General features: G+C 40.5%; 1 protein-coding gene across 2 annotated transcripts; it reads left to right on the plus strand.

Annotated features, from left to right (window-relative positions):
• Nucleotides 1-7,925: 7,925 nt before the first annotated feature.
• On the plus strand, nt 7,926-20,686 carry ldlrb (low density lipoprotein receptor b). 2 transcript variants are annotated; one of them, XM_040146545.1, is made up of 18 exons: nt 7,926-8,176; nt 12,494-12,619; nt 13,316-13,438; nt 13,703-14,080; nt 14,417-14,539; nt 14,702-14,824; nt 15,101-15,223; nt 15,420-15,548; nt 15,671-15,842; nt 16,057-16,284; nt 16,432-16,550; nt 16,673-16,812; nt 17,298-17,439; nt 17,544-17,696; nt 17,784-17,996; nt 18,493-18,567; nt 18,685-18,845; nt 18,937-20,686. In XM_040146545.1, exons 1-18 carry the CDS (start codon nt 8,095-8,097, stop codon nt 18,973-18,975), a joined length of 2,649 nt encoding a protein of 882 aa, XP_040002479.1. In that variant the 5' UTR covers nt 7,926-8,094; the 3' UTR covers nt 18,976-20,686. The 2 variants fall into 2 exon arrangements, with proteins under 2 accessions (XP_040002479.1, XP_040002480.1); XM_040146546.1 differs by having other exon boundaries at nt 17,787-17,996.
• The last annotated feature ends 323 nt before the right edge of the window (nt 20,687-21,009 follow it).

Genomic DNA, 21,009 nt, shown 5'->3' on the forward strand with positions numbered 1-21,009 from the left:
GTAGAATTAAAGAATTTCTGGTATAATATAATGCCATTTGAAGATATTTTAAATCCTATTTCAATAATTATCTAAATAATATCACATATTGAGAGAATTTCAACCCAGGATAATATTGCTATTAACTTTTTTTTTATAATCAGCCTTTACTTAATGGGAGTCTTCTTCAGCTCGACTGGGAAAATATTCCTGAAAATGTCCTGAAGCCGCTTGTAACTGCAAATTTCTGAACCTAACTGCAGCAATTACTTCGGTAACACTTTCCTTCAAGTCCCCCTTGTTACATTTATAAGCAGTATACAGATGTCGAATAAATGGTTAATATCATACTATAATGTAGATGTATACAGCTATAAGGACATTTTCAAGTGCTTATTAATGTAGAGTATTTGTCAGAAATTTAAACTTCTACTATGAAAACATACTTTGTTATTAAAACTGATCTATTTATAAACAAGCCTCCACTTATGGGTCCACACAAGAGGAGTTATAGTTGTTGACAAATGCATTAATAAACACTTCATACAGCTTACGACTGCATTATAGGCTGTTATAAACATTTACTAAATGTTTATATACTGTTTATAAATGCTAAATGGTGGACTTAAAATAAAGTGTGTCTAAACCAGACAAGATTTAAGAAGAATAAAGCTTCATTTAGTTAAACTCTGACATAACAGTGTTGTTAACAAACAAGTAACAAGAAATTTCATTTCCTATGAAGCCAAGAATTATCCAGATTTTCTCATATTTTGGACAAACTGGACTAAAAACTAGTCCTCAGCTAACCCAAAGAGTTAGAGCTGTTTTAAAGTAAAGTCCACAACATTGAATATAAACAGGAAAGGTTTTCAGACAGAGCTGTTTTTTTCTTCGTCCTTTTTGTTTTGTTTTTTTTTACCCAGCGTGAAGCTACCACCTTAACCTACCTTACGTCTGGACATAAACAAACCTGACGTTTCACCTCTGATTCACTGTGGCGATGTGTTGCAACAACAGTCAGCCACTCTGGAGCCACTGTGATTGCCGAGGTGTGATAGGCTGTTTGATTTGGAAATCGAACGCGCTGTGAGCGCTCACGATGTTTCCAGGCTTCTCAGTAGCTCTCTAGCAACTCACCACAGTTATTTGACTGAGGTTTGATGGAGCTGAGTCCAGGTTGCTCTCCAATATTGTATATATGGTACGGTATAGAAACAGACTACTCCACCTTACTGCTGCTTACCTGCTACACGTCCACTATAAGCACTTATAACTGTTGATTGTAGACTTAAAGAATCATGAGGTCGTATTTCATCAATGAGTACTGTAACTTTAATTGCTTCTCCTTCAGTTGTTGTGTGGTGATTTTACTATTTCAGAACTATTTGATGTACTTTGGCACTTTTTATGTTTTTGATTTCAAGACAAAGGACCAGAGGGACAGTGGCTCTTCTCTGCTTGTGAATGCCTGATGGCTGTATGGTGTTGGATATACTGTATAGAGTTGTTGTTTTTTTTTTTTGAGACTATACTGTCCATGCATGTGTGTACAGCTGGCAAGTTCAATACTGTACTTCTACTACTGTACTCATTATGCTAGGTTACTAGAGTGAAGAACATACAACCAAAGCATCAACGTTTTCGCCACTAAATTATTAAGATCTGTCTGTTGTGTTGTGTCATTATCGCTGAAACTTGAAACGTAACAATAAACCACAGTAAAAGTGAATGTTGGCATTTGTGTGATGTAGTGCTGAAATAAAATAGTGAATTAATCAACAAGTCAAACAGCATGAAAAATAATCGGCAACTATTTTGATAACGTAAATAGTTTGAGTCACTTTTTCTGAGCAAAAGAGAGAAACATTTCTGGTTCCAGCTTTCAAAATATGAAGATTTGCCGCTTGTTTTTCATGCATATCTTTTCTTTGCACGAGATTAATGGAAGAATCCAAACAAGTTAGTTTGGATCAAAAGGTTTTGATATTTTTAGAGACCGAAGTTGTCAGAGTTGGGAAACATCATATTGGAGACGATCTTAATCCTCCAACTACTAAAAGCACTACTGCAGTGCAGTGACATTAACTTTACTCTCGGCAGATTTGATTTTAATCTTTGGGGACAATAAAAGCCCTTTAGCTGACTGGCTTTTAAATACTGAGCCCAAACAGACCTGAGAATAGCTCAAACTTAAGTTATTGATAATGGAAGATGTAATGCCTCTCTCTGATCACCAGGAGGAGGTCTCATACAAATACAAAATATAGAGGTAAATCCTCACATTAGTGTCTTTGGAAACAGGATTTTTAAACCTCGAAAATAATCAGTGCTTTAACAGTTTTCCTCAAAAAGTTTCATTAAATCTTTCCTCAAAAGCTTTTATAAACAAAAAGTTACCACACTACAATGTAAAATCCTGTATCTACCTGAGCATTAAGTTTTAGTCCAACTTCACCTTATTTCTTCCCTCCAATTTAATATAAAAAATGATATCAACATCAACATGAAATCAGGGCTGTAACCCTCTTGGACTCACTTTTAAGCTCCTGCAAGTAAATGAATACAAACAACCTCTTTATCCAGATGATATAAACAATCTTGGTATTGTGCTCATATTTCTGTTTAGTTTGTAAGCGTGTTGTTGGGCACAGAGAGAAGTATGTTATATGTACAGTGTCCATTTGGAGGCGGTAACTTGGCACATGCCAAGATGTGTGTGTGTGTGTGTGTGTGTGTGTGTGTGTGTGTGTGTGTGGTATTAAACACCCTCGACAGTGAGGCCTGTGTTGGAGTGTTTTCTCCTTATGGAGTAAATGTGGGAAGGGGGAGCGACTAGGTTTCCTGATTTCTAGGAACCCCTAGATTGCCTCAGCAACTCAAAACCAGCTGTTAACATCTGCCGGGGGGATGGGTAAGAGCAGGGCTTCAGCTCCCGATCTCCCCAAAACAGCACATTTCAACGGCAGCACCCTCATGGGCTTTTACTAAAACTACTCCGGGGTTGTTAAAACACACAAGAGTATACACAGTATATACATGTCAAATATAAGCAGCTGTGCTGCTAAGATGAACATTTGTCAGTGTGGGTGTATGGGATCATTTTCAAGCTTTTTTGGGCAACTGATTTTTTTCTTAAAGCTCTTCTCTGGTGACTCAAACTGAATAAGTCCGCAGACAGAGTTTCCTTTACTAACTTCTAAATGACCTTTATACGTCTGCATTTCAGAAATAAATCTGCAGAATAGATCTTTAAAAAGTAATAGAGGATCTTTCTTTCAAGTAACATTTCTATTTTTGGGCAGAAGAGCCATGTGCAGGGAAACTTTTTTTATACAGAAAGCTACAGTAGTGTTCATCAGACAACAATTTTAGGTGTTTCTTTAGTTCAGGATCTCCTGTGATGCACATTGAGAGTGCAACCCAGACTTAAAAAAGTGGTTTAGACTCATAAAACTGTAAGACCTTGAGTTGAGAAAACACACGCTTGTGTGTGTGCGTGTGCATTTGCGTGTGTGCGTGTGTGTGTGTTTGCATGTGTGCAAGCTCATCCAGTCTGTCGGCCCTGAGACACTGGACATGACTTCCACATTGCCGAGCACATATAGTGAGGGGCAGAAAACATACACACACATACCGTGCACACAGTCCATATTCGATAAAGTAGCGTACAGTATATATTCTGTGTCTGTCTCGCTGGGTCTTGTTCTCTGATTGGTCTAGAGAAGACTGGTAATGTCAAGTGTGTGAGAAGAACTCAAGACTCCATGTGTTTAGTCTGGCCTGCCTGTAGTGCTCATATAATTCTGCGTTTCATGTCTTCTGCGCTGTTGACACTCTGGTGAGCTGCTCTCAGTAATTAGGAGGAACTAATCAGATCAGCCTGGTGCCACACCTCTGATTCTCTACCCATAGATCTGATCTTTTTCAATAATTCAAACAGAGGTAGTAATAGGGGGTTAACACCGTGGCAATTCAGACTGATTACCGGGCTACCAATTAGCGCTAGGACACAGCAAATACAGTGCGCACACATAGTGATTGACTCTGCAGATAGGAGCCATCAGATATGTGGGAATCAAGCTGGAAATCAGAAAGCTACTGGTTTACCAGGACAAAATGATTAGTTGTACAACATGCTAATGTTTAAATACGTCAAAGAATAATATGTTTGGCAACCAAGCAGAACAAATATTGTTTGTTTGAATCTATCTACATTTTGCATTTATGTAGTGTTTTCTAATCACGTTCGGAGAATTGGATTCATCTCCAAAGGGGTAAAAAGCATATTGCTGCCGTCAGATGAGATCCATGTATCTCCAGACGGCCAGCTCATGTGGAACTGAAAAGATGGAAAACATTTTTTTTAATAAAACTTAGCTGTTAAACTTGGTTAAAGATAACACAACAGGAGTTTTTCACTGAACACATTTTGAGGTGTCACAGTAGGAAAAGCGCAGGTGTAAATAATAATATGAATGATGGCTGAATTCCATTAAGCTGCTTCAGTTTCATGGTCTCACTGTCACACTTCCGTGGTTTACTGGGACACTTGACTAGAACAGAAGCATTTTGATGTTATTAGTAACACCTGTGCTTTTATTACTATGACATCTCAAAATGTCTGCTGTGAAAAAGCCCTATAGTCTCCCCTTAAGAATCTGAGTTTGAGGGGATTTTTTTTTTTTCCATTGGTAGTCATAGTAGTCCTTCAGTCATCTAAAAATGTCAAACTCACCAATGTTGAAGGGACACAAGTCTCAAGTATGATATCTAGAATACGGTTTAAATAAAACGGGGACACAGGTTTTGTTTTGGCAGCACAGAGGAGAAGATCTGAATAAGTCACATATGACTCCCTTGTTGCTGTCTTCTCTGGAAGTCACTGAAGTCGATGTTTTACTACATTGTGTCGATAGAAGGTGTACTGTGCAGTGCCTGAGCACATGTACAAAGCATGTACGTGTGTGCGTGTGTGTGTGTGTGTGTGTGTGTGTGTAGTGATGGTGGGTGCAGCAGAATATGTAATCCAGCCGCTATTTCGACATTCCAGGAATGCCTCCCTCAGCTCGTTGCCTCTACCAGGAGCTAGCCAAGGTCCTCCCACTCTCTGTACACACACGGACGCACACACACATTATCCCCCTCATGGAAACACAGATACAGTTTATCTGTCTGATTCACCCAATAAATATCAGAAAGGCCATCTCCACCTCACAGTGACGTCTTAACACCTCAATATTTTAACGGTGATGCAAAGTGAACTCTGCATGTGGAACAATCTGATTGTAGGGGAAGGTCAGAAAACAACCTTTCTGAGAGAAGACATTTTGGGAATGGTTTCTTCATTTAGCTTTTGGGAATTACAAAATCAGTATAAAGGGAGGGATAAGAAGACAGTGATGCGAAGCAAGTTCTACCGTTGAATGTCACCACAATGCATCAGCCTCCAAGTAACTCATAATAGTTCCTGTAAACTGCAGTTCGCCTAACATTACAGTGGAGGTTATCATATTTCCTGGGCTCATTTTTCATCACCCCCATTAAAATAATAAGAATATTTTGTTTTGCAAATGCTCTGTTTGCTTTTAAAGAGGAACAGGATGCAGAGACTGTGGACACTAGAGTTTTACATTTGTACAGGTCTAGTTTAATACTCATGTAAAGCAACAGACAGTATGTCTGCAGTTCAGATGCAGCATCAGTAGATAGTTTGGTCTCTTATTCCAGTGAAAAGAGCAGTTGACATCTTAACCGGTTTTATTTACAATGACAGAATGATCCTTGTCAAAAAATGTACATTTTTGTGCTAAATTTGGCTTTGCCTATAACAGTTATGTTCCCATATTTTCAAGGTTGACTTAAAACCATGCTCATATGCTCATGTGTAAATTGACACAGTTTTTTCCTGCTGTAATGATTATACTTGTTCATATTGGCCATTAAAAGATCCCTTCGAAATGCACTTTAAATGTGAGTGATGGGGGACAAAGGCACCAGACAAAAGAAAAAAGTGTATTTCAAAGTTTATCTGAAGTTAATATGATGCTTCATTAATCTGAATTAATCAAACCAAATGAGTGTCTTCCAAAGTTGCTGTCTTTTTATTGCAAAATGTTGTCCCCATCACTGACGTTGTAGACACATACAGAAGGGATCAAAGAGGGGATCTCTGGATGCCCGATATGAACAGGAGAAATGAGCACAGCAAGCAAAACCTGTTCCACTGTTCAGATGTTCAGAAGTCAGACTTGAAAAATTGTGAACCTGTCCATTTACCAATTGCCAAACACAGCCACATTTCCAATTACAGATGGAAACCTTCATCCTACGTCCCATAGTGTAGCTAGTAACAGTCTTTTTACCATCAACTAATGAGCGAGAAGTTGTGCACATTTTTCCTTTTGAAAATGTGTGTATTTATTTATCTATCTACTATATTTTTATTATTGTGTAATTTTTTTTTCTCTACTCTTTGTACTGGATTAATGTATTTTAACTGTTTTGTTAATAATAGTAACACCAAGGTTAGAACTAATATTAACAGTAACAATAATATGAGGAATAGTATGTGGTATAAAGTTTTCCTCTTGTCAGTGGGCTGGTGGTGGCTACAATAAAATAAAATTATATGTGTATTCTTCCAATAGACTTAAATAGGGAACACTATACTTTAAGTACCCTTATAATATAGTATAATGTATTTGTAAGCAGATTTTGAGTGTATTTTGTCAACAACTATAACTCCTCCTGTGGGCAGGATGGAGGCTGTTGTATAAACAGATCATCAGTGACAATATAGTAAAACTCAGTTGAATAAATGTAAAATATGTCTTCATAGGAGACGTCATAATTCCTGAAAAAACACTGTACATTAATAAACGCTTAAAAATGTTGAACAGCAGGACTTAAAGTAAAGTCTTGCCTCTATCTATAATTTACGTGCTGTGCACACATTATTCAGTGTAAAAAGATCTGCCCCCAGCTCATCTCTCCGGGAAACAAAGCTACCGTATGTTTTGTAATAGAAATTGCTTAACTTCGTAGCTCTTAAGTAGCTTTTATTCGTCTAGAATGAACCAAAAGACCCCACTGAACTGGCAAGTCAAACATGGGCCCCACAGTCTTGGGCCAGGAGGAACAAATTTTTCCCCCACTTTTGCAGACGACAGATCGATGCCTACGGGGCTACTGACTGCCAGCTCATATGAAACTCGTGTTTAAAAGATCTGCTGAACTCCAGAGGAATTGTCAGACTCTTGAACCTGCTTTGGTGGAAGAACTCTGTCCCTACTCAGCTGAATAGTGTTGCTGTGACTCTTTTTGTTGGCTTGTTTAATCCTTTGTTTGATTCATCTTCTTATGCATTAAATTACCCAAAACCCAGCTGAGTCTAATACTTTTATTTCTCGCCAGGAAATTATACAGTAATTTCTGCCACGCTTCAGCCTTTACTACACTCAAGAACCCCTGCTGCTGCGGAGGACTCCCCATGTGCCAGCACATACTCACATGTGGTCTCAAACACAGGGTTTCCGTCCTTTTCGTTTTCTAAAAGAGTAGAACCATTACGGACATCCTGACTATGGTGTGACTGTGGTTCTGACATTTTGTTTCTTCTGTAAGTGTTAATATAAAAGCAGCTTCTTCTTCTAGAGACATAGTCATATCATCAGTAAAAGTCTAGTTAGATGTGAACTGCCTGTGTTAATTATATAGGTCTGTTTTTCCTCTTCCTTTAATTAATTGTTTCTTAGGAACACACACACACACACACACACACACACCCACCATCTCAGTGATACAGCAACAATGTGGCTCCTCCCCCGCAATGCTCACGTCCCATTTCAAACATCACACCACTGCTCTAGCACCGCCCCCCTGTCAGCCTCATACAAACTGGTCGGATGTGACACGCGCCCCTTAATATTTGGCTGGCACTCGCCTTTTACGCACAGTCGCCGCGTGACTCTGCTGCCTGCCCTCTGCGCCTGAGCCAGAGCCTTTTACGCACAGATCCCCGCGGTGAACTCGCCCTCCTCTCCATACCTGTGCTCATACCTGACCGGTGTCTACTTTAGGTGTCAAATCAGGACAGATAGGGGAGGACAGGATATGTTTGGGATGTGGAGGGGACTCGCCGGACTGTCAACATGTTGGGGTTTGCTGATGCTGATCCATTGTTCGCCTCAGGCAGGTAAGAAGTGTGGTTTCCTGGCAACTACCTTTCTTACCACACAGAGGGATGCTCCGGTGTTGGGAAGTTGGCGAGGCTGATTTGTTGTAGCTGCACATAAGAACATCGAGCTTATTTCCTTGTATCATTCTGTATCCCTTACAATTAATGGGAATAACTCGTTTGTTTTAGCATTATTTTTGTTTTGTTTTCATATGTTACAAATTCAAATGTTTCCATGAGGGTATTGCGCTGAATATGTTAAGTGAATCGGGAGAAATTGCTTTGATATTTGGTTCTTTCTGAACTTTACTTTAAATTCTCCTATGAATTCAACGAGCGCAGTGACTGCAAACTGCAGCTACTGCGAAGGAAACTGATGATTCAATAATATCGGTGATGACAACACACTGTGGTTCACAATTTTGTCACAAGTGAGTGAAAATTTACGCTCCGCGTTTTGATTGGTTCCTTCCGCCGTGGACTGCAGGCGACCAGTCAATCACGTTCGCCCGTCTCAAGTTTCAAAGAGGAGGAATGAGCGCAGAGGGAAGCGGGCGGTTGTCAGCGAGACAGGGTGCGGCCTCGACACCAGCGTGCTGGCATCCTCCCGGCAGCACACTGGAGACAGTGGAGATGCAGAGAAAGTCAGCGTTGCTCTGAATAGGGAGTGAATGAATTAGCGAATGTCGTGCGTACATCCAAAGGTCCCCAGCCCCCTTAAAAAATACTACATATCTGATACATTACACATATTCCACACTGAAACAAAAAAAAAACAAAAGCAAGCAAACAAACCCTATTTCCTGTAGCACTTTTGGACAAAGAAGTTAAAACATGCCAAACCAACATATTTATAAATACAAGGAATTTTTTTAATACTTGGATGAAAATCCTTTGCTGTCAATGACTGCCTGAAGTCTGGAACCTATGGACATCACCAAATGCTAGTTTCCTCCCTTGAGATGCTTTGCCAGGCCTTTACTGCAGCCACTTTCAGTTGTTGCTTGATTGTGGGTCTTTCTGCTCTAAATTTGTCCTCAGGAAGTGAAAAACATGCTCAATTGGGTTGAGGTCAGGTGACTGACTTGGCCATTGAAGAATATTCCATTTCTTTGCCGTGAGAAGTTCTTGTGTTGCTTTGGCAGCACGTTTTGGGTCATTATCCATCTGTACTGTGAAACACCGTCCTGTCAGTTTTGCAGCATTTGGCTGAATCTGAGCAGATAGCAGAGCCCCATACACTTCAGAAGTCATCCTGCTACTTCCATCAGCAGTCACATGGTCAATAAACACCAGTGAACCAGTTCCATTGGCAGCCATACATGCCCATGCCATAACACTGCCGCCACCATGTTTGACAGATGGTGATTATGCTTTGGATAATGAGCTGTTCCTTTCCTTCTCCATACTCTTCTCTTCTCTTCCCACTATTCTGGTAAAAGTTAATGTTGGTTTCATTTGTCCAAAAAATCTTGTTCCAGGACTGGGCAGGTTATTTTAGATGTTTTCTGGCAAAGTCTAATCTGGCCTTTCTGTTCTTGAGTGTTACCAGTGGTTTCGACCTTGTGGTAAACCCTCTGCATTTACATTCATGAAGGCGTCTCTTGATTTTAGACTTTGACAATGATATGCCTACCTCCTCGAGAGTGTTCTTGACCTGACTAGATGCTGTGAAGGGGTTTTTTTCACCAAGGAAAGAACTCTATCATCATCCACTTTAGTTGTGTTCTGTGGCCTTTTGGTGTTGCTGAGCTCACCAGTAAATTCCTTCTTTTTAAGAATGTACCAGATTGTTGACTTGGCCAATCCTAAAGTTTCTGACATCTGTCTGATAGGGTTGTTTTGTCTTTTCAACGTAAAGATGGCTTCCTTCATTTGCATCGACACCTCTTTGAACCACATGTTGATAGATCCCATGAACAGCTACCAAATGCACATTCAACACTTGGAATCAACTCCAGACCTTTTATCTACTTCGGTTGTCATGAAATAACGAGGGGACAGGCCACACCTGGCCATGAAACTCGATTTAGATTTCAGCTTCTAAAAATGAGAGACTATGTATAGAAATGGCTGTAATTCCTAAACGTTAAACCCCTTGCATTAAGACTGAGAGTCTACACTTCAGTCACATCTTGATGGCTTCGTTTGAAATCCATCATGGTGACGTACAGAGGCAAAATTACAAATTGTAATTGTAAATACTTATGAACCTAACTGTACACACTCACACACACACATAGATATATAATATGTCCAAAATAACATATGACCCAATAACATATAACCCAAGTTGAGAGTTGGTAGATAGGCCTGCCTGTCTTAATAGACAGGCAGTAACAACTGCATGAAACAGAGCCTGATACAGGCCCTGATATTTACGGGCCTGTAAACCTCCTTTTACTGAGCAGTATTCTTGGGAGGCTTGTGACCCATATGTGGAAACAGTAGGGAAGATTAGCAGTGGGAAATGAAAACACTGGCCCACAGGGTAATTTCCACCCTCAGAGACGAGGTCGGGAGTTTGAAGGTCAGGAAGTGCCAGCGTTTGTCTTACTTTTGGTCCTTCTCTGTTAAGTGTAATACATGGACGATTCTTAAAAAGGTAAAATGAGTGAGAGTTGTGGAGGAAATCTTTTAAATTTCATTGTTAATTTGTCACAGCTTATCTTCAGTAACAGCTGAATTTTCCAGCTTTGGAAACTTTATTCCTGGAACTGCTGCTGGCTGCGCGTCCAGCCTCCCCGCCATGTGTGTTAGCATTTGTGTGTTTTTGGGATTTTCCTGGACGCATGGGTGTGTAGGTGTTACACAGGAAGAGTTTTTCAAGATCGGCTAAAGGTTTTTCCCATAATCAGGGAAAGCCCACATTGACTTAATGTTTCCAATAATAATAAAAAAAGAAGTAAAAAGTCAATTTCTCCCTTCTCTTTTTTTTTTCACATTTTCAAAGGAGGTGGGAGTTAACTCTTGGTGGCAAGCCCAGTGTTGCCCAAGCATCCTCTCCTTATTTTACAATCTCCTACAACCCATCACCGGCCAGACCCCACTGTCCCTTTTTTAACTGTCATCGCTCATTGACACACTTAAGGTGACAAACTTCCTTGTGTTCGGAGTCTCCGCCTCTGTGTGCCGGTCATGTGGTGATGCTGTTGATGAGAAATACCACTCTGGGACCAATCAGCAACTGGTGGTGTGATTGTTCAACTCCTCCCATACTATTGCCTTAAAGGGATAGTCTGACATGTCCCCAGCCTCCAGGTCACTGGAGAGACTGGCAGTGCTGAGGTGATGGAGGATGACACATGCTTGCTCAGGAGTGTGAGTGGCCTGTGTTGGTTTCACATGTTCCTCGATGTTGATGCACTCTTCGCTTTGACCAGCGCATCACCGAGGTGTGATCTTCTCGGGGGAAGACCTCAGATCCCAGAATAAACCAAGGTCAATGTAAGGTCGCACAACTTAAAACTCAAAGCGAGTAGTGCAGCTGTAAAACCCACCAGTGGGTAACAGAGGTATTGGGTTTTGGTTAAACTTGCTTTCCTTTCATTCCACTAACATTAATGGCCTTCAACCTTGGACATACGTCGCAGATAAGATCAACATTTAAACTACATAAGAAAACACGTAATAAAAGTGATTAAAAAACAAAATAAACATTTGGTAACAAGTGGAGTTTTCTGAAGCTGCATCATTAGATTAAATAGACAGTTACGGTTTTTTACTCATTTTCTCTCATCTGTTATCTTTTAGTTGTCTTATTATATCTTTAGTTTTGTGAAATATGGACTATACTGTCTGAAAGTCAAGTAAATGAACTAAAATTCAGTTGAATTGTGGTTGTGGTAGAGTGCATGTGTGTGTCATGGTGGAATAAAGAAATATACGACTATTATGTTTTTTTGTTCCCTCAAAGGAATGGCCTCCTCTGTCCAAATACTTTACATTCATGTCTTCTTACTTAATATCTTGTTCTAACACAAGTGAAGGAACCACAGAGTGTTGTTATCTTAATTTGGTAATTCCTCTGAGTTAAGCAAAGAGTAAAAGGTGTAGTTTTCACACCGTCACTTATCTGAATTTGAGTGGCCTTCAGTTTTTTTTTTGTCCTGTGTGTATTTTTCAGTGAAATATTAACCTGACAGGATATCTGTGTTTTTTTTTTTTTTTTTTTTTTTTTTTGCGGTGACACAAGCTCACGTTATTACAAGGTGCTCACAGGAAGCGAAATGTAAATTGTTGATAGAGTCAGAGCTTGTGATGTTGACTGTAAAGGAAGGTTTCGGTTTGCTCTCATGTAACACTGAATGAACTCTGTTCCTTTTGTCTTCACAGATGCAGCATTCACATGCAGCTCCACTCAGTTTAAGTGTGGAAATGGGCGGTGTATCACCCGAAGGTGGATTTGTGATAATACGGACGATTGTGGGGATGGAACTGATGAACTGCCTGCAACCTGCGGTATGTTATTTTATCACTGAGGACCTAAGACTGTGATCCTCTTTGTAAGTGAAAATAAAAATGCAACATATGGGAATTGGGCTCTAGTTAATGATTATTTTCATTTTGTATTAATCTGACAATTCTTTTCTCAATTAATCAACACATAGTTTTTCTTACAAAATGTGAGAAAATAATGAAAAACATCCATTCTAATTTTCCAACGGCCCAATGTGACATCTTCAGATTTCTTGTTTTATCCAATCAACAATCCAACAAAGATATTCAGTTTACTATCATATATGACCAAAAAAACCCCACCAAATCTGCACACTTGAGAGGCTGTAACCAGCACATTTTTTGCAGTTTTGCCTGGAAAATGGAAAAGATTCATCAAAATTCTCTATTAATCGACTAATAATTAAAAATAATAAAATCTACATGTTTTAACTAAAATAGGATTAATACAAGAAATGAAACAAATACAGAACATTTCTCTTGACCTGATTTTTTGACTTGCTGACCTACTTGTGACAATAATCATCAGCAGCAATTAAAACAGTGAATCAGAAACGCAGTAATAAAGCTACCGTAGACAGTAGTTTCAAGAGGTAAATGATTATTCAGTTTTACATTATACTCTACTGTAGTCACAAGCCTTACCCCTCTGTTAACACGTGAAATCACTTGATTCATACTTCCTTTTTCTGTCCTTAGCAACCAAAACCTGTCTGGAATCAGAGTTCAGCTGTGGCCCTCCCATGAACCAGTGTATCCCAGGAACCTGGACCTGTGACGGCAAAGCTGACTGTGACAATGGGGCTGATGAGAAGAACTGCAGTACGTTTTAGACCGGAGTAGAGTTTATTCACCTCATCAGTAACAATGAATGATGCTTAAACATCATAAACGACAATAAAAAGTGGAAAATTAAAAGACATACAGAGTTTAAAACAAAGACACATGCAAAGAGGTTTAAACCATTCATATAGTAAACTACTCGTTAAACATGTCAAAAGACATTTCTGTCTGATTTTACCTGATTATGGTAACAAAAAATCACATCAACTCCTCTCTTCTCTCTCTACTCCTGACTGACCACAGCGGCCAAACAGTGCAAAGCTGGAGAATTTCGTTGTGCCAATGGCCAGTGTGTATCCAGCACCTTCGTCTGCGACCATGACAACGACTGCTCAGACGGCTCAGATGAGGCTTCCTGCCCCAAGCCCACCTGCAGCCCTCGATCCTTCCAGTGCAACAACTCCATTTGTGTGCCGGCCCTGTGGAAATGCGATGGAGACAAGGATTGTGCCGACGGGTCGGATGAGTGGCCGGAGAACTGTGTGGAACGGCAGCCGGACAAGACGGCGGTGCACTGCGGAGTCCACGAATTTCAGTGTGCTAATGGGGATTGTATCCACAGCAGCTGGAGGTGTGATGGAGGCATGGACTGCCAGGATCGATCGGACGAGGTCAACTGCAGTGAGTTCGCTTTCTTTGAGTATTAGTTATTCCTAGTTTTTCTCATTCCATCCATCTTATCTTCTGCAAACCTGCTTTCCTCTGATAAATCTTCTGGCTCATATTTAAAGTTCTAACAGCCTAACAGATGCAGCCTATTCGTGCTTGAGCATACATGATATCCTGTTGTCATCCAGGGCCACCTGCACATACTCAGCATCATCAATACTGACACAAGAGCCACAATAAGTCATCTCTTCTTTCTATGTCTATCTCATTAATCTTCCCTTTGCTCTCTGTCGCCTCTCACGCTCTCTCTCTCTCTCTCTTTTTCACCAATTTGTCTTCTTTTTGTAGGTCGTCCTAATTGTCGTGCGGACGAGTTCCAGTGTAATGACGGCACCTGTATCCATGGCAGCCGCCAGTGTGACAAAGCGGCTGACTGCAGGGACCTCAGTGATGAGATGGGCTGCCACATAGGTGACTCTAACAGAGATCCAGTCTATTTTCACCCACACACTTTGTATACTGAAGTTAATCATTTATTTCTTAAGGCCCATGGAAAAGTCTTAAAGTCTTTGCACAGCAGTTTCATATCGTTAGATTACAGTTAAATTCATTCTCCCCTGTTTTCCTCCACAGAAATTGTATGTGAAGGCCCAACTAAGTTCAAGTGTGGCAGTGGGGAGTGTATCAGCATTGAGAGGGTGTGCGACAAACAGAAAGACTGCAGGGACTGGTCAGATGAACCTGTCAAAGAGTGCGGTAAGTGAAGTCTTATTTAACAATCCACCCAATAGCCAAAAGTCATAAGACTAGTTAGTGTGTTAGAGTTCGGGTATACGCTCAGCTCCACCGCTGCTCGGAGAAAAAGAAAAAGTGAAACCACAGCGTAGCGTGGAAAATGTTAGACCAGATACCAAAGCAGACCCACTGGCCTAGATAGTTTGAATGAGTGAGTTCAGCTTCAATTTGAGCTACCATTAGGAAATGGCTATCATGAATGCTATTTGAAAGCCCTGTGTATCTCGGTCTCCACAGGCATCAATGAGTGTTCGACTGGAAATGGTGGCTGCTCCCATCACTGCAACGATCTGAAGATTGGCTACAACTGCTCGTGCCTTGCTGGATACAGCCTGAAGATGGACAAAAAAACCTGTGAAGGTGAGAGGAGGGAGTCTGACATTTGACATTCATTCTTAAGTCGGCCGTGATCAGCTTTGGGTCATGAACATATATTTTGAGAAACAGTCTATTAGAAACTTGACTATGTAAAAAAAAAAAAAAAAAAGGTCCCGATTTGCCAATTGCAAATGCAACCCCGAGTTTTCCCCTTGACTTTGTGTTCCTCCCCCTGCAGACATTGATGAATGTGCAGAACCGGACACTTGCAGTCAGATCTGCATCAACCTGCCCGGCAGCTACAAGTGCGACTGCAAAAACGGCTATGAGATTGACCCCGCGACCAAGACATGCAAGGCTGAATCAGGTAATGTTTGAAAGACAGCCTGTCCTTATGCCATGCTTACTCTTAAGAGACAACCCACAGATTGCAGGACCTCTTTAGATTTATAGTCCTGACTGAAACCTCTTCTCCTCTGTGTCCTCCAGGCACTGTACCCACCCTCTACTTCACCAACAGACACGAGGTGAGGAAGCTGACGGTGGACCGCAGCGAGTACGTCCGTCTGATCCCACAGCTGAAAAACGTGGTGGCTCTGGACATGGATATGCTACACAAGATGATCTTTTGGTCTGACCTGTCTTTGAAGAAAATCTACAGGTTAGAAAGACCCTGAAACTTTATCAATCTAGTTAGGGAGTCTTTTGGTTTAAGTAAGCTCTTGTAGTGCACCAGAAACCCTGTATGTGTAACTGCAAGATGTCAGAAACAGATTTTCCATTGTGAACGAGAGACTGCGATGTAGGCTGGACTGCATATAAAGCGATACCTCTCTCTAAACTGAGTCTCTCCACCCTCGTCTCCTTCCTGACAGCTCCAAGATCGACGTGGCCAGTAACTCCTCTTGCCACACTGTAGTAATCGGCAGTGGGATTCAGGCCCCAGAGGGCATTGCCGTGGACTGGATCCATGGCAACATCTACTGGACTGACAGCATTTTGAAGACTATCTCTGTGGCAACGACAGACGGCAGCAAGAGGAAGACACTCATCACAGACAACCTGGAGAAGCCAAGAGCCATCGCATTGGACCCGGTAAACAAGTAAGTGAAAGTTTCAGACAGGTTGCAGATGTGGAACGGATACCTCAACCTAGATGACTCGTAAAATTGCTTTTTTTTTTTTCCTTTTTCCTGATTATCTGTAGTTTGCGATTCCAATTTTTATGAATTGTCCTGTGTCCTCTTTAGCTTCATGTACTGGACAGACTGGGGTGAGCAGGCTAAGATAGAGAAGAGCGGGTTGAATGGAGTGGATCGCGTTGCCTTGGTGACAGACAACATCGCGTGGCCCAATGGTATCACCCTAGGTAAGCAGAACTTCATGAATGATTTTAGTTGAAACCAAGAAATTTCAATTCAAACTGTATAATGAGCATACAGACATGATAACCAGTCAAATCTTTCTTTGCTTCATGCTCTCTCTGGAAAGACATGGCAAACCAGCGTCTGTACTGGGTGGACTCCAAGATGCACACACTCTCGAGCATTGATGTGAATGGAGGGACGCGACGCAGCCTCATAGTCAGCGAGGAAAAGCTCTCCCACCCCCTCTCTCTGACTGTCTTTGAGGTTAGTGATGAAGTAAATTTATCCGCAGATGAAAATTAAGTCACTGAAAGTTAAAGGTGTTTTCAGTCATGTTATCACAAAAATGTCTGCGCTGCATAGACTGAATCATTTTGTTCTGATACATTAAGAGAATCATAACGGGAACTATGATCTGCTTCAATGGAAAATATGGACCATCCTCAACTTAAAATGAAATGTTTCTTCAATGTCTTTTTTACACAAAGCTATGCACTTTCAGTCATTTATACTTTACTACTGTAATTCAAAACCAGACAGTCAGTGATCCAGTTCATATGCAGTTATCCATCTGGAATTGTTTTTAGTGTAAAGCCAGGGCTTTAGCTACTATTTCCGCACTTTATTCCCAATAAATTTGGATCATTTATACTAAGCCTTTATCAGTCTGGATAATTAATTCATTCGTGTTTCAGGAAACTTCGGCAAATAATTACAGAATTACTCAAGTTGTATTTCCCTTTAAACAGGAAAAAGTGTTTTGGACGGACATTGGCAATGGTGCTGTTTTAAGTGCCAACCGTCTGACAGGAAAGGACATCACTGAGCTGGCAGTGGACCTGGACCAGCCTGAAGATATCATACTGTATCACAACCTCAAGCAGCCCAACGGTACAGAAACATCACTGGATCTGGGAATTATAACATACAAAAAGTACTTCAAGGCCATATAATGTTTTCTAATGCTTATTGTACCCACTTTTTCCGTCATTTAGGTACAGACTGGTGCAAAGATAGTGACAGTATGAATGGAGGTTGTGAGTTTCTGTGCCTCCCTGCCCCTCTGATCAACCAGCACTCTCCTAAATACACCTGCGCCTGTCCTGACCACATGACCATGGGACCTGACATGAGGATGTGCGTGACAGGTAAATGTCCCCTGTGCATGGCACTACAAAGGAACTGCAGGTTCACATAGAATCGCCACAGTAACCCTTACATTTTGTCTTTCCCAGCAGTCACAGTTGCCCCTCCTGCCGAAAACAAAACTGCTGAACTGCTCCCACCCAAGGATCCCGCCAAGCCTACTACACCCAGGCAGCCTGTCGCTACCCCAACAACTACAACTGCTGCAACTACAACCACCACCAGAGCCACCAAAAAGCTCACATCCACCTCTTCCATCCAGCCCACACAGAGAACACAGCAGCCTGCCGCCACTGCTCAAGGTACAGAAACTATTACTTTATGTGTGCTAATGAAATTAACAGTGAAAGGCTTTGAATTAAAGTTCCACTGTACGTGATCCCTTACGTGATAGATTATGTTGTTAGCGGACTATGTCAACATTTTGGAAAACAACACTTATTCACTTTCTTGCCAAGAGTTATGTGAGAAGATCGATGCCACTCTCATCTTTGTGCAGTAACCTTAGCTTAGCATAAAGACTGGAAACGGGATAAAACTCAGTCCATAGGCAACAAAAACCACCTACCAGCACCTCTAAAGTTCACAAATTAACATGTTATATCTCATTTGTTGAATCCCTACATATGTGGGACTCAGGTGGGACATATTTCTTGGCAGGGTACAGTGATTTCCCAGAGTCTCCTGCCTGCAGCTTCTTACAGTATATACCACACAACACACAAGAGTGGTATTGATCTTCTCATCTAATTTTAAGGAATAATATAAAGAAAAACATTGCACTCTTTGTTTTTTCAGGCAACAGATTGGCAGCAGTGCCTGCAGAAGCCCATCCATCCCACCCTATTGCTCTCTATGTCGTGTTGCCAATAGGTAAGTTCCACATTTCAGCTCTTCACGGCTCTCTGTCAAACACTAAAGAAAACAGCCGGCCCTGCGTGGTCAACACGTGCAATCTAAATGACCTTCAACTCTTCTCCTGCTCTGCAGTGGTCACCTCCCTGCTGATCTTTGGAGCAGTGTTGCTATGGAGACACTGGCGTCTGAAGAACACCAACACCATCCACTTTGACAATCCAGTGTACCAGAAAACCACGGAGGACGAGGTACATATCTGCAGGAACAGCTGTGACGGCCATGTTTATCCTCAGGTATCTTCCCTTTGATGCCATCATTTATCGTTAGATTTTGTCTCTAAAAATGAGAGGGTGTAATTTTAAAGCTTTTTTTTTTTTTTTACAGAGGCAACTACTGAGCATGGACGACATGGATGTTGCATGACCCAAAGATGAAGAAGACACTGGCTTTATTTGAAGTAATTTTTTTTCCTGATGCAAATATGAAGCATCAAAGACCGTTTTTTGTTTCTACTGCTGCTGCTTAACAGACCCCTCCTTCCCCCAGTGACCTCATTTTGTGGCTTATGTTTCTGACCTCAGCACTGTGCCGTCCAAGTCTGAAGAAAGAACTGAAAAAAGAAGAAAAAAAAAAAAAGATACTTGAAACTTTTGTATGACAAAATGGAGGTTAACTACAGGATGCCATTTAGTCAAACCACAAAATGGTTTCAAAATGAAGGAGTAATGCACGGTTTCGAAAGATGATGTTCTTGATCACTGAGCCTTGACTCTTTTGAAGCTAGGCGAAATTGTCTAAGAATCCCGTCATTTAAAAAGCTGCAGAAGCATGCTTACTTTACCACCAACACATCACCTCACTATGTTGATGGCCTAAATACACAAATCACTTTGTTTGCTCAGTGAGTTTAACTTGAAAAGCCTGACCTTTTCTGTCTTAACACGCATGTGTGCCTTCCATCCACAGTCTGGTACTTTAGTGACGTTTATTGGATGTACATACAGTAAATGCCTTACTGATCCCACTACCTTCCAAACCAGTTTGCGTGGTAGTTAATGTCGTAGTGCTTTCACCCCAGGCAGTGATGGCCTCCACCACAGTATTTTGAGGCCTTTTCTTCTCCTCTTCTCCAAACAGCTTTGCACATTTTGTTGGCTCCCATATCAGAGGCATTTGTTTACTATCACCCATTATAGTCTTTCTTAAAAGTAAATCATATTTAATTCAGAGCTCTTATGCTGTGTTTTTCATTTAATGACTGATCTCCAATTAGGTATCTTGAGTGTGAAGTGTCACAGATGGTTTATGTTTTAAATGGAAAAAGCTGCTGAGTTTCTGAAGTCAACCAAAATGAAGAAAATGTTTTTTGTTTTTGTTTTTGTTTTTTTAATGAAGATAGTTCCAGTAAAAAGTGATTGTACTGTTGGTGATTACCTATTGTAACAGTGTAGATAATTCCTGTAAATATTTTTAAAGCTTAAGCTCTTAAGTTCACTCTGGTGTTGCCTTCTTACATTTGTAAATTTTAGTCAAGAAATATTGTAAATATGTATGAGATTCTTTTATTTATTTATGGAAATATATAAGAGAAGGTTTTTGATTGTTGTCATCTGGCTGTAAAAAGTTAATAACATATATTAGCACCAACCACGGCGAATTGTTTTTGTTCCAGGTCAGTTTAACTTTTACATTGTACATATTTAACTTATGTTCAATCAAACTTTTGGACACCTGCTCAGTTTTGTGTGTATGCCATCCTGTATGAGTCACGGCTGAAGGGTAGTGCTTATCATTTGCAACTGTGTACCACACATTACAGAAAAATGCTGAAGAAACTCTCTTTGTTCCTTACACCACTGTTTGTTCCTTTCTCAATGCTAAATCACATAATTTATTTTGTGTCTGCCTTTTTGTTACTATATACAGTTTACAAAGGAAGATGTTCTCTGTCACAGCAACTTGTATGTACAAACCTGAAGGATTTATGCACAACAGCCTGCACGTTGCTTTTGTTTATTTTTGGTTTTGTTGGTCCTTTTTTAATAAAAAAAAAAAATTTACCTGTCTCCCATGTTAACTGGGACATCTAAGAAAAGACAGTACCTGTGTTGTGCTTTCATACTGCACACTAATTCTAAGCAAGTTCTGAGTATGTAGTGTGTTCACATTGGAAAAGTGACAAAATAAAGTGTACTAATAGTCAATATTAAAAAAAAAACCAAACCTGTGGATAGTTGTGAAATCACTCCAGTTTCTCAGATTAACTGACATCTGATGGTGCAAGTATTGTATCATTTCATGTTAGTACAAAACAATTAAGTAGGAGGATTTCTTTTAGCAGCTGCAGCAAGAGTCTAGGATAAGAATAAGATAAGAATATAACACATAATGCATACAATTCTGTAGTATTGAATTTAGACACAGGTAAAGTCTCATCCAATCCAATCCTGATGATTA

Source organism: Xiphias gladius, chromosome 15 (assembly GCF_016859285.1).
Source record: "Xiphias gladius isolate SHS-SW01 ecotype Sanya breed wild chromosome 15, ASM1685928v1, whole genome shotgun sequence".
Classification (NCBI taxonomy): Eukaryota; Metazoa; Chordata; class Actinopteri; order Istiophoriformes; family Xiphiidae; genus Xiphias; species Xiphias gladius.